Here is a 13,392-nt window from a genome sequence, read left to right as displayed (position 1 = left end):
TCATAGTCAAAACAAAATGTGGAGAGCACGTCAGTATCAGAGATTGTTCATGACTTCAGATATATGTTTAGTTAAAGGATGTTAATGTTTACACTAAGTACGGGAATTCTTCCTTGTCCTATGACATGAAAGAGTTTAATAAGGGCTTACACATTTCTAAGGTTCCTGGTACACACTTATGGCTTCTATCTTCTGTAAACAAACATGACATTTTTGAGCATTCTTGAGCTTTTGGCTGACAAATGGAGCCATTGATCTTTAATTAAAAGCAAAGAAATATGTTTTCTGCTTGCTTTCCATGTGTTCTTGACTTGAAGGAAATAAGAACTGAACTCTTAACTGCTCCTTTTATCTTAAAATTAAAAAAAAGACGCTAATCTGTGATTTAATTATAGATAGCTCTTGAATCAACATAATTCAATGACATTAGGGTTACTGGGAGAAATCCACTTATTTAAGTCATGATTAATTTATCAAGGACGATTAAGAATAATATGATTACAAGTACATGGAGACTTTAAGACACATGTGGTCACATTTTTTTGGCTTCAATTTGGCAAAACCAACACACTCCAGCAGCATACCCAACCCCCACTTTCTTGAGCACCCCCCACTTTCAAGTTGCAGTGACAGGTGGCTCTTGGGGGTTTGGGTGAATACAACTCAACAGCTGCACAAAAGAATCCCAATGGGGTCCTTTTGACAGGGTGTCCCCTCTCAAGCGTGCCGATGGGCGCCTGGCCCAGCCCCCACCTTGGCAGATGCTGTAGGAGATCCACAGGTGGTAGATGAGAAGACACAGTGGAGTTCTTAGAAATGCTGTGTAATCAAGATCCATTTTTAGGGACTTGTTTTTGCCACAATTAAAAAACACAAGCTGCACACAAAGTCTGCACAATTTTATTATCTCAATGCAGTAGGCTGAAGTAGATTCCAAAATAAAACCTTATGTATGTATTTTGACTGAGCTGTCTTATGGAAATTCATCTTCTACTATTGTTTCACTGCTGTAGTGTGTGCTTGGGAATGTCTGGTTTCGTTTAGACTCTGAAATCTCAGATGAATCTTCTTTAACGTGTCTCTAAAGATTATAGGAAGAGAAGAAGTATTTGGGAGGCTGCCATAATCATCACGTGGACTACTCAGCTTTTTTTCTTTGGGGTGTTTTCCTTCTGCACTTAACTGGGGTTAAAAGTACACAAAAGCCACCTTTCCTTTTATTCTGATTCCTAGATAAACCTGTAAAGCCGCATGCTGGATTATAATCCCGGAAAGGCATTTGAATTCTGCAGGTTAAAAATGATATACTAGCATTTACCCAGCAGCACGTGAAAACCTGTTGTACTGATCACGCCTATGTGGGGTTTCAGTATGTAGGTACATTTTTATGTGGGGAAAATGCTTTAACCAACTCATGAATTAGACAAGCTAGAGACTAAACTATATCATCCAGGCACACAGGTACGCTTTACAAGTCAAAGGTTTATTTGAATGTGAACTGTGAACCGGCTGCGAGTCTTGTAGTTTTTGTGGGTGAGAGAACCAATCAGAACGTCGGGGGGAGGTTAGGGAAAAAATATTTTTAACATGAAAACAGATACAGGGATGTCAGTGAAATCTGTGCTAATCTTGCGCTAAGCACATTCGAATGTATCAGTAATTATTCGTGTCTTCTGTATCGTTAAGGATAACTTAACAAATAATACCAGAGTGTCCCCCTTGTTGATAGTGGTACAGTCCGATCCGGAGGCCAGTGAGGGATCGTTCGCACCAGCAGAGCATCAGCTGTGGCGTGTCGTGGAGTGAGAAACTTCTCTCCCTCCTCCTTGTTGCCTCTCTTTCTTCTCATATTCCCTCGGACACCTTGTCATCTAACTTTTCAGAGACGCAGTGACCGGTGAACAGCAGCTGGCTGTACAGGCGAGGGTTTCGTTTGTTTATTTATTTTTTATTTCTGACCTATCTGGACGCTCTCCGGAGGATTTCCTTTTCCAGTTCATGCAACTGGAGTGACTCGACCAACTCCCCCCTCACCCCACCCCACCTCCGAATCCCTGCCTGAGGAATGAGAGGACTGCTGGAGAGGAAGAGCCGAAACTCGCATGTTTGAATGAACAAAAGAACAGAAAGCGAGGCTATCGCTCCCGGAATGGAGGGAAATATTCTGCCTGCAGCAACATGTAAGTCATAGTATAGACAGGAATTTGGGAATTCAAAAGCATGCACAAGTGCTTTGTCATCCACGTCCTTTGTCAGTCTGCAACGAAATGTTTTAAGACGCAACATAGTTGTCGAGTCAGATTTAGAGGTTAGGAAACATTAATGTTTGCGGGCTCGACAGTGTGATGGAGAATAATGAATGTGGGATCAATTATTAATGTTGATCTATTATGGGAGCAGAGAGGGAGACAGACCGTTCATAAAGCGTAAAGATAACGCAGCCTAGTTTAACACCTCAGTCCCAGAGCAGATTTGAATCTGTGTTGTGAGGTGATTTATCAATTTGCAGATCTTAATGTAGAGAAAAAGTCAAACACCGGTGCGATCAGCTGACCGTTGTTGTCTCTTAAAAAAAAGAAAAGAATGTCTGTTGCCATTTTTTTTGCACAGAGCTCAGGTTATAAGGGTTATAATAACAACACAATTTGCACTAGATGAGGTAATCTCACTAGTCTCACCCCATCCCATCCCCCGCCTCACGTTATGTTTAGCTCTCTACTAACACGATGGAGTCACAGGCGGTCTTGTATCATTTGCGGTCTCCTCTTTGCGTCTCTTCTCCTCCAGCAGAGCATGTTTTCCAAATTCAGTGAATAGTTTATGCACAGGTGCAGTCATGCTCCCTGCTGGTGCCGCGATGCATCAACAAACTCCTAAAATCTAGAACATTTTAATGAGATCAGCTGCCGACCAAAGTGCAGGATGAAGAGTCTGCAACACACTCTGGCCAGCTTTGCCGTAGTTACAGATTTATATGTGCAGTTACAAACGGTGTGATCCCACAATCATGCAGTTCAAAGACAGTTTTCCCATTCGGTCGTAACAAATGTCTGAGCCTGAGACAAGATGGAATATCCATGCTGGAAGTCTGCCAATGTGAAATCTCTCATGTAAGACAGATCGACCAAGTCTGGTCTAATATTTTGGTTTCCACGTTAAACTACTGTATATTATTGACATGTTGCCCGTTTCTGGAAATAGAAGGGGACATACAATGTGTCTGATAACAAAAAACTTCCTTCCTTTTCCTCTGTGGGGGGAGGTCAGTGTGATTTGACTCTGTCTCAAGCAGGAGGGGACAGATGCTTTACTCTGATTGTAGGTGCCTTCAAAATGTTCTGAATAAAGCTTGCATTGAAGGCTAGCTCACTCTCACAAGAAGAAGACTGATTTCAGGCCACTCTAATGTTTCATGTAATGAAGTCAGCCAGACTATTATGCTCCCACGCTTATTAAAAATGATCAAAAGTTCTTCCCCCAGGTTTCTTTGATGCATTGATGACCAGAGATCCAATGCTCCTTGTGAGCAACGCAATCTTGCATTGCTACATTCGACTCAAGCATGATATTACATTAAATCCAGTATGTTGCTTTAATAAACATTTAACCTCTTTATGAGCTCAGTTATGAAAGTGAAGAAAGGGTACACTAGTTGCTAAAATGTCTTGCTTCATCATGTCCTCCAAAAAACATGTATTCTTGGCTCCTCAGCAAATAATTGACACAACAACTGAAGGCAGCGAAAGCATGGATTACAGTAAAATAGGCTGTCAGATGTCTGGGCCCTTTTATTTTCAGGCTTTCATCTTCTTGAGTTCTTCATTCCCTCACAGTTTAACAGATGGGCTTTGTTGTCCTCTTAACTTGAACAACAAGGTTGTGACCAGTTAAGATAAAAAACAAGCTCTATGTTCTACGTCTACCTGCAATTTCTAGAACATTTACTGGCATCTCAGAGGGTTTGAACTAACACACAGACAGCAGACTATAACTACAGTGACAACTGAAAGCGTAAGCGGAGTCAATAGAAGATGGCTCATAGTGTTGTCAATTGTGTAATAAGGGAGAATCCACCAGCTTTGCCTGTCAAGCGTGTAGTGAACAAGATCTGTCAGCTACACATTTGCACGGGTGATTATGTAATCAAAGGAATACATGCAATCAACTGTGCCGCACTTTTTTATTTGGGGGGGTTGTTAGGTTGTTAGGTTTGTTTGCAAATTAACAGAGGGCAGAGTCACATGCGCCCCTTTATATTAACTGACTAATGTGGGTTCTTTTAACATCAGAGGGGAGTCGTTGTTTGCAATGTCATGATGTCTTAAGGTGATGTTTTCATGGGTTTCTGAGGATATGTGGAGTAAATGTGAAAGCACTAATGTTTAACGTGGGCAACTGGGAGTATATTAAGATTCATATCTGTTACCATGTTAAAAAACAAAGATTGTGATAGAACATTTGTGAATATACATCAAAAAAGATATGGATTTTACTTTGTATGTTGAGCAGTGGCTTATTGGCAATATACTTAAAAAACAACTTGCCATTATCAGTTTTAGCAGGTTGACTCTGTGTGCATGTCATCAGGAATGTGGTCCCAGACTGTACAGAAACTACCACAAAGCCGGTTTAGAGTACTTTGACTGTGTTTCTATGTCTGTCTGTGCTAATGTTGCAACTTTGCGTCATTCAGCGACAAAACATTACACGTACATAGGTGGAATAAAAATGCAGGTGAGAAAGGAGTGAAGGATGCTGGAAGTAGAAGGGCCAAGTGGCCCATTGATTTTCCTGTTAGGGCTGGACAATGTTAAAATTTTCCAGTGAAACTATCAGTGTGAACTGGAGCTAATTAACAATCTAAATGATCTAAGTAAAGTAATTAGATGGAGAATGGCTTGTAGTCTCTAAAGATACAAAGATACAGGATGCTATTAAATACTCCGAGTGCGCAACCTGTACCAAGAGCCACCAAGACATATCTTTATATCCTACCCTCTATGGGCTCCAGTGTACCTAGTTAGCTCTGGAATTTGGGGGACACGGGATTGGAAACTTTCACACTGGTGCTTCCTTCACCAGTACTTATTATTAACTTAGCAGTAACCAGTGCTCATGACACTACATTTGCTAGTCACATGTGATGGAAGTATTCATTAGTGTATGGGCAGAACTCCCAATACTATCTTAGTAAAATAAAAAAGAAGAAGACATCACCTTATGGTGCCATTCAGCATTTGCACTTTTCAAATTAAGTATTTACTTATTGGATTCTCAAGGAGACAGATTACTAAATTGGTGTAAGGAAACAATCAAAAAAAAAAATTGAAAAATAGCCTGAAACAGAACTAGTACATGTCTTGACCATGAACAAATAAAGTAGGCCAAATAAGTATTGAACAACTCAACATGTTTTTCTGTAAATATATTTCTGATGGGGCTAGTCACTGTTACCGATATCAAGTGACTAGCCGCTAGTCACTTGATATCGGTAACAGTCAAAGTAATTCACACATATAAAACAAATATGTACGTTTTATAAAGTGGAGTGACACAGGGAATACGTTTTGAACACAGAGGTGCAAAAAGCCATGGGAAGCCAATGAACAAGTTGAAATCTATTTCTGTTACGATCAAATTAATATCAGGTAGTTCAGTCCTAATCGATGGTTTCAATTCCAAGGTGTCACACAAGAAACATCTCATGATGAGTAAAAGCAAACAGTTCTTTGAAAACTGTTGCAAGCTTATTGTTGCAAAATATACCGATAGCATCAGTTACAGACGTATATCTAAACTTCTGATGCATAATATCTGGACAAGCCAATGAACTATTGAGAGTATATAGTCTGATCAGATGAGACCAAAACACTCTATCAATAGAGAAATATATTTACTGTGAAAAATGTTGGCATGTTCAGTAGTTGAATAGAATATTTCCACTGCTGTAGCAGATTTATTCATTCGATTGCTGACTCTGAATTCCCGTTTTATGCCCACGTCGTGCAGTCATTTCCATTTTTTTGCATTTCTAACTCCATTAATGACGCATTTTCATCAGTTTTATCAGTGTGTAATGTTCTCTGTGATAGGTGTTGGTGGGAGCAATGAATGGTGATCTGTCTCAAGATGTTCTGCAGTTCATGTAGTATCATTAAAAACCTGATTCTGATATTCTGCAGTTTTTTATACTGTTTTTTTCCATCTCATTTTTGTATTACTTGGTGCGCGTACAAAAGGACCAATCAGTGAGCTGGCTCCATATTACATAATCCAATTAATTCAGCATATGTGGCCGCAATCACTGATTACATTGTCTATTTAATGGATTTTTCCAGGCATTTTAATCTGGCTTTTTAACAAGAAATGCCAAACTTCATGCATGCTTGAAAGGATTAAACTGGCAAACGGAGTGAACTGTAACACTTTACCACACACTTTGAGAAGATGATGCTTTTCTTTTGGTATCAAGATTAATTGATTATTCTTCTAAGGCTACTGTGGGTGGCCATGTTCAGATATTTTCAAACTCTACACTGAGTGAACTTTATAATGGGACTCGTGCCATGTTTTAAGTTGGGAGAGAAAAGGGGAAAAACAGAAACATCTGAGTCACACAGAACCGACTGAAGTCATGCCAACACTGTGGCACTGAGGTCTGCTTTTAAAGCTACAGTGCAGTCTTTTGACAGTGATGCATTTGTAGTTGAGTACAGAAGAGCCAAAAATCTCACTGGACTGGCAATGAGACAGTGACAAGGGCCTCAGCTCTGAGGGTGTTTGACACTGTAGAAACCAAGATGATTTGAGTATTATCAGTGTCATAGCTTTTACATAAAGCAGCAAGAGCAATAAATATTTCGTATGCTATTTCTCTGTGCGAATATCCTCAAGTTCATTTTAGAAGTTAAAGAACATTTTATGCTAACCTTTAATTTCAAGTCAAATATTTTATCCAGAGACAAATTCTCCAAATACTCAAGATGTGCACAGAATAATCTGTAATAATTTACCCTTCTAACAATCAAAGTAAGATAATTATTTTAGGAATAAAAGCCCTTATTGGTTTATCTAATGTTTAAAAGTTTTTGTATATACATGTTTATCTATATTAAAAAAAACTTATAAGGGAGAAGTCTCTGGAAAACCCTCCCCATTAACAAGCATTGCATGGATTTATGCTTGTGCGTTAAATCTATGCCATAGGTACACAATGACCTCAAACCCTGTGCTGTAACTTGGGTGGTAATCTGTAATGTAACTACATGTCGACACAGCTTGCAATGACTTTAACTAGGCCATTCGGTCCTAGTGTTTCTTCCTGTGCACTTCCAGCTACTACTACTTCTGTTGCTATTTTTCAAATTGACTTAAAGAGAGAAATTGCAGACCAGCAGGGGTTTACCATGCACAGGTATAGGGTCAACAGCATCAGCCACTTATATTGGTTGTGTGGGTTCTTCGTAGATTCTGCACAGATGTAAGAATTAAACTTTTGTTGTAGTCTTCCAGGATATAGCAATGATCAGTAAGTGCATACAGACACCATTATTTACCAGCTGCAACAATTTGGCTTGTTGTTATTACCTTGTGAAACTGTGTGTTTGTCTGTGTGTTTCTGGAGACACGTGGGCCAGCATTTTTATGTCTGTCTGTGGGTAGACTTTGTCAATGTGGTGACACTAAAACCCTGAAAGATGCAGTCAGGTGAGTTTACACGTGTACAGCCATGATCAAAATGAGTTGGAAGAGTTAGAAGTTGGGTGTGGTGTTCAATATTTTTGTGTTTTTGTTTATTTTTATTTGTAACTTCCCATATATCATAATCATCATCTTCATGCTGTCTAAATATATACAGTGATGGCCAGCCATCAAAGTGTAGCTAGGATTATTTTGTCGTTGTGAGTCCCTGTGTGTGTTTGCATGTGTCATCACAGCAAAATGTGGTTCTGCAGATACCAACTGTTGCAGCAACAACTACAAAGGTGGCTTTGAATACTTTGGGAAATGTTTCTGAGTCAACGGTGTCACAACCCTGCATGATACACGGAGCTTCAGAACTATAGACGGAGCTTCAGAAATTCACAGTTGAATTATAAAAACAGACAAATAGTATCTTTAACATGAAAATATGGATTAAGGTAGGATTAGAGTTAAACCAGTCTATCTTTGAACCATCTATAACAAATTAAATTGCATGGCATGTCAAACGCCAGGGTTTGTGTGCAAATAGTAGTTCCTACATTTTGATTAATGTCACTTAAATATCTCTGCTGATTCCTGATTCCCTACTAATTCACTCAATTCACTCAATGGCCAGAGGGGCCGATGGCGCGATATGGCAGCCTCGCTTCTGTCAGTCTGTCCCAAGGCAGCTGTGGCTACAACCGTAGCTTGCCTCCACCAGTGTGTGAATGCGAGAGTGAATGAATAGTGGCATTGTAAAGCGCTTTGGGTGCCTTGAAAAGCGCTATATAAATCCAATCCATTATTATTATTATTATTAATTTCCACAGTCCAATTACATGTGCTGTTAGTCACACATAAAAATGACCTGAGGCTGTAGTTTTAATACCCTTCCCTCTAAAATGAAATGCTTGTGACACCAACACCATTTGCTTCTGGAAAATAAATTTGAAGACTAGCTTTACTAAAACCTGTATTTATCTCATTGGGTCCTTTGGTCTTTTCCATATAACACTACCCTTTGATATGTAATACGTCTGATTATCCAGACAGATACAACTTGTCCAGGACCATCTGTGATGACTTTGAGCTGCTGGAGTTAAAGCTAGTCTCAGAGCTCATTATTATTTGGGGATTACGAGGTATGTTGAACAAAAATGAAGACAACTGTACTTAACCTTTCTCCCAGCCAGGTCCAACGGATTTTGTTAAGCATATTGGTGAGCCTCCCCGGGAAAGTCTATGCCAGGGTGCTGGAGAGGAGGGTTCGTCCGCTAGTCGAACCTCGGATACAGGAGGAACAATGCGGTTTTCGTCCTGGTCGCGGAACACTGGACCAGCTCTTTGTCCTCTCGAGGATACTTGAGGGTGCATGGGAGTTTGCCCAACCAGTCTACATGTGTTTTGTGGACCTGGAGAAGGCATTCGACCGTGTCCCTCGGGGCGTCCTGTGGGAGGTGTTGCGCGAGTATGGGGTGTCTGGCCCATTGCTACGGGCCATTCAATCCCTATACAACCGTTGCAAGAGCTTGGTTCGCATTGCCGGCAATAAGTCGGACTCGTTCCCGGTGGGTGATGGGCTCCGCCAAGGCTGCCCTTTGTCTCCGGTTCTGTTCATAATTTTTATGGACAGGATTTCTAGGCGCAGCCAAGTGGCGGAGGGCTTTCGCTTTGGTGGCCTCAGAATCTCATCTCTGATTTTTGCGGATGATGTGGTTCTGTTGGCTTCATCGGGTGAGGGCCTCCAGCTCGCACTGGAGCGGTTCGCAGCCGAGTGTAACGCAGCGGGAATGAGGATCAGCACCTCCAAATCTGAGGCCATGGTTCTCAGCCGGAAAAGGGTGGAGTGCCCACTCCGGGTCGGGGATGAGTTCCTGCCCCAAGTGGAGGAGTTCAAGTATCTCGGGGTCTTGTTCGCGAGTGATGGGAGAAGGGAGCTGGAGATCGACAGACGGATTGGGGCTGCGGCTGCAGTAATGCGGACGCTGCACCGGTCAGTCGTGGTGAAGAGGGAGCTGAGTGTAAAAGCGAAGCTCTCAATTTACCGGTCGATCTACGTCCCTACCCTCACCTATGGCCACGAGCTGTGGGTAGTGACCGAAAGAACGAGATCGCGGATACAAGCGGCGGAAATGAGCTTCCTCCGAAGGGTGGCTGGCCTCTCCCTTAGAGATAGGGTGAGAAGTTCGGCCATCCGGGAGGGGCTTAGAGTAGAGCAGCTGCTGCTCCACATCGAAAGGAGCCAGCTGAGGTGGTTCGGGCATCTGGCAAGGATGCCCCCTGGGCGCCTCCTGGGCGAGGTGTTCCAGGCATGTCCCACCGGGAGGAGGCCCCGGGGCAGACCCAGGACACGCTGGAGAGATTATATCTCTCGGCTGGCCTGGGAACGCCTTGGTATTCCCCCGGACAAGCTGGAGGAGGTGGCTGGGGAGAGGGAGGTCTGGACCTCTTTGCTTAGGCTGCTACCCCCGCGACCCGACCTCGGATAAGCGGATGAAGATGGATGGATGGATGGATGGATATTGGTGAGATTTTTAGATCTGTTGGTAGGATGCCCCATTTCCAGTTTGATTAGAGGGATTTACCTGCATCACTGTTAATAGTCAATATATATATATTTTTTAAAAATAAAATGTGCAAAAGCTGTTTAAATTACTGGACCTAAGAATGACGAGGCACATTCAACAAACTGAATGCACCTTCATGCAATGCATTAAGAAACAAAATGCAACACAAAAAAGTGCTACTTGGAATGCATCTGCATTCCCAAACCACCTCCTGTCTTTTAGCCTTGACTGTAAGATTCTAGAAGGAAGCTGATGCGGCAGTGCTGGAGCCTAAATTTATTATTAGTGAGCTGTACCACCCTTCTCTCTGGTACACTAGAGGAAGGACGAGTAGAGGGAAGTCTTGATTTGGATTGTATTGCTTGTTCATACCACTCTACTGCTCTGAAAATATCCCAGACAAGACTGCTCCATGCCCTTTATTCGTCCAGTCACCAGACCTATCTGCTAATATTAGATCAGTCTCTCTTCAGCTAAAGGGCATACCTCGTATAGTGTAAACACATCTTGGTCTCCCTACAGTTTCCTGATTTTCACCGTATTTCATGTAATCAGAACTTTTTTTGTATTTGTATTAAAAGAAAAGTGCTTACTTTCTAAATAAATGCAACATTTTAAAATACTGTAAGATCAATGCAGGCCTCTGGGGATGAAAGTATTGTAATGATGTTTGCCTCTTCTTAAGAAGTTACCTGTGATTATGAAACCCAAGAGTGGACCTTGTAGCCAGCAAAGAAGTTGCGGGTCTTATGTGGGGAGACAAAAATCCAGTTAATGACAACTTTTGGATGTAATTGTGTGTTGGATGGTCATAAAATTACTGCTTGGGATGATTTTTACTTTAGGTAATGTTTACAAAAATAGGCATATTGCAACAAAATGACAAACTGCTCTGTGAGCTACATTTTAAAGGACACATAGTCAAGGCTATTATGAAATGTCCACAGCACTGCTGTCACCAATTATATTGTCTGTACCTATTTATTGTTCCTAGGGATGTTTCTAAAGCACCAGTACTACTTCAAACAGCTAGAACCAGTTTGGTCTTTATTATATTTCCAAATTAGTGTTAATTCTGGAGTCTTGTACAAAGAAACTGAAATTAGGTTGTGACAGAAATAGAAAATTAGAGAAATGCATATTACAGAAGCTTCCATGGTGGCATTGAGGAGTCAAATAAACTTTATGACATCCTACCTGGCTAACCACAGGCTATTGAAATCTACTGTATGTTTCTATCTAGTAAAAATGCCAACGACATGTAGTCAGTCATAAGAATCCATTATAAATTTTGACTCTGTTGCCCTTGAAGGCACAGTGAAGCATTGTTCTTCTTGTTAATAGGCTTTGGCATAATAATATTAGAGTAATTGGGGTCAAGGAATAATTAAATTCCCCAAAGATCAAGCTAAAACTGTGACAAATTGTTCCTAACCTCTTCTGACTAAACCTGGTCCTGGAGTGTGATAGGGAACAAGGAAAAACGCAGTCATTGAAACCATTTCCTAACTCCCAAATGGGATGTAAAGCTGGTAAAGAATGCCAGTCAGGCACTCCTGACTGGCATTCTTTACTGCTTCCAGTTATTAAAGCGTTTTGCACAACCTCCGTGTCCTCTGCTGTCCTTCAGAGCAGTTTAGTTTAGTGTAGAGATGCTTGACACTTTGTCCCACCTCTGGTTGGACCGTTTTTGTTAGTCCTGTGTGTATGTTGGAGCATGTTGGTGGCAGCAGCAGATGCGGGATCCCTAGGGATCCGCTGCTGGTTCAGATAAGCGGAGCCTTTCATCAGCGCGGTAGTTTTGGCACATACACTGGTGCAGGGGAGAGCAGCAACTAAATGCCGGGCATTGTTGTTGGTCCAGTCCAGGTGATGGGATGAACGCCGCTGCAGTCATTGATGGAGACATTAGTATTCACTGGCCAGTTACTATGCAGGGAAGGAATGCTGTGATCTGAACGGTCTTGAGCCTTGTTGCTTGGTGTGCACGGCCACTTTTTGTTTTTATAAGGCAGACATTAGCTAAATCCTGATGAGTCAGTGTGCAGCTTATGTCACTATATTATGTTTTCTATCATGTGATTGAAAGTCTTTGTATTTTACACTGTAGGGCAAACAAAAATATGTTTGAAGATTTTAGCTCAAATGCGACAGACTTTTAAAACACTGTATACACCAACCAATTAATAACTTGAGAACAACAGTTGATTCTTACACCCCCCTCGTTCATTTCCTTTCTTCTGTTGTTATGGAAACACATTATCACACATTTATAAATAGAGATTGACATATCGTCTGTCCATTACATCAAATTCACATGTTTTATCAGCCAGTAAAAATGTACCAAACTATCTTCTGCCAGCACTTTGTTGCTGAGTCACGCATTGGGCTTGTTAAAAATCACAAAATTCATAATTCATGTTGGAAATGAAAGAGTCCATATAGAAACTTATACTTAGCAAAGGACCTACATCTAGAAGAACAGGGACCTGTTTTTAGTGCATGTAAAATACCTACATATGCACATGCTCGACTGGTTGCAGAGGCTTTGAATGGTGAGTTGAGGGAAGGCTGACTACTGTCTTTATTTTTTTTCCCCATTTATATTTTTACTTTTCTAGATTTCTGCCTATAGCTGTTTAAGGAATTTCCCCTAATTAATGAGCCTTTCCTCAGTTATAAATAAGTAAAGTCTAAGGTGCAGTCGCATCTACTTAAACCTTTGTTCTCACACACACAGGGCCTGGTCTGGCTTTGAGCCTGTGCTTGTTGTTTACACTAGGCTTCCTGTGTGTCTGGGCCCCTTGCCCTCTTACATCATCCTATTCGGTGCAGGAGGGACACAACGGGGTGAAGGGGTGATGGGTTAGGCAGTAAGCAATGAGGTAGTTCATTACTCCCCAGGCCCATCCTAAATGAGATGCAGATCCATTCTCCTTGTTTCCATACCCTCCCTCCCCCCTTTGTTACCGCCCCTTTCCCTTTCCAGTCTTTTGATTTTATACTCCAAGGCTCTTGGTAGGCCCATTTACATTTACATTTTCCTGGGAATGTGCTGCATTTCCACTCTCTTTATCTATGGTTGTTTTATTTATTTGTATTTTAGTCCATTTTATAGGTGGTGTTAACACTGGCCATT

General features: G+C 41.4%; 1 protein-coding gene across 5 annotated transcripts in view; it reads left to right on the top strand.

The window, feature by feature from the left end:
* The first annotated feature begins 1,767 nt into the window (after positions 1 to 1,767).
* The window catches only part of map7d1a (MAP7 domain containing 1a), a 40,658-nt gene continuing 29,033 nt past the window's right edge, over positions 1,768 to 13,392 (top strand). For all 5 annotated transcript variants that reach the window (XM_012919117.5, XM_012919115.5, XM_012919116.4 and 2 more), the window contains exon 1: positions 1,768 to 2,180. In XM_012919117.5, the coding sequence (XP_012774571.2) occupies positions 2,111 to 2,180 (70 nt within the window). In that variant the 5' untranslated portion in view covers positions 1,768 to 2,110. The remainder of the gene's footprint in view (positions 2,181 to 13,392) is intronic.

The sequence above is a fragment of the Maylandia zebra genome, linkage group LG11, assembly GCF_041146795.1.
Source record: "Maylandia zebra isolate NMK-2024a linkage group LG11, Mzebra_GT3a, whole genome shotgun sequence".
Classification (NCBI taxonomy): domain Eukaryota; kingdom Metazoa; phylum Chordata; class Actinopteri; order Cichliformes; family Cichlidae; genus Maylandia; species Maylandia zebra.
This window is presented reverse-complemented; position numbering and strand designations above follow the sequence as displayed.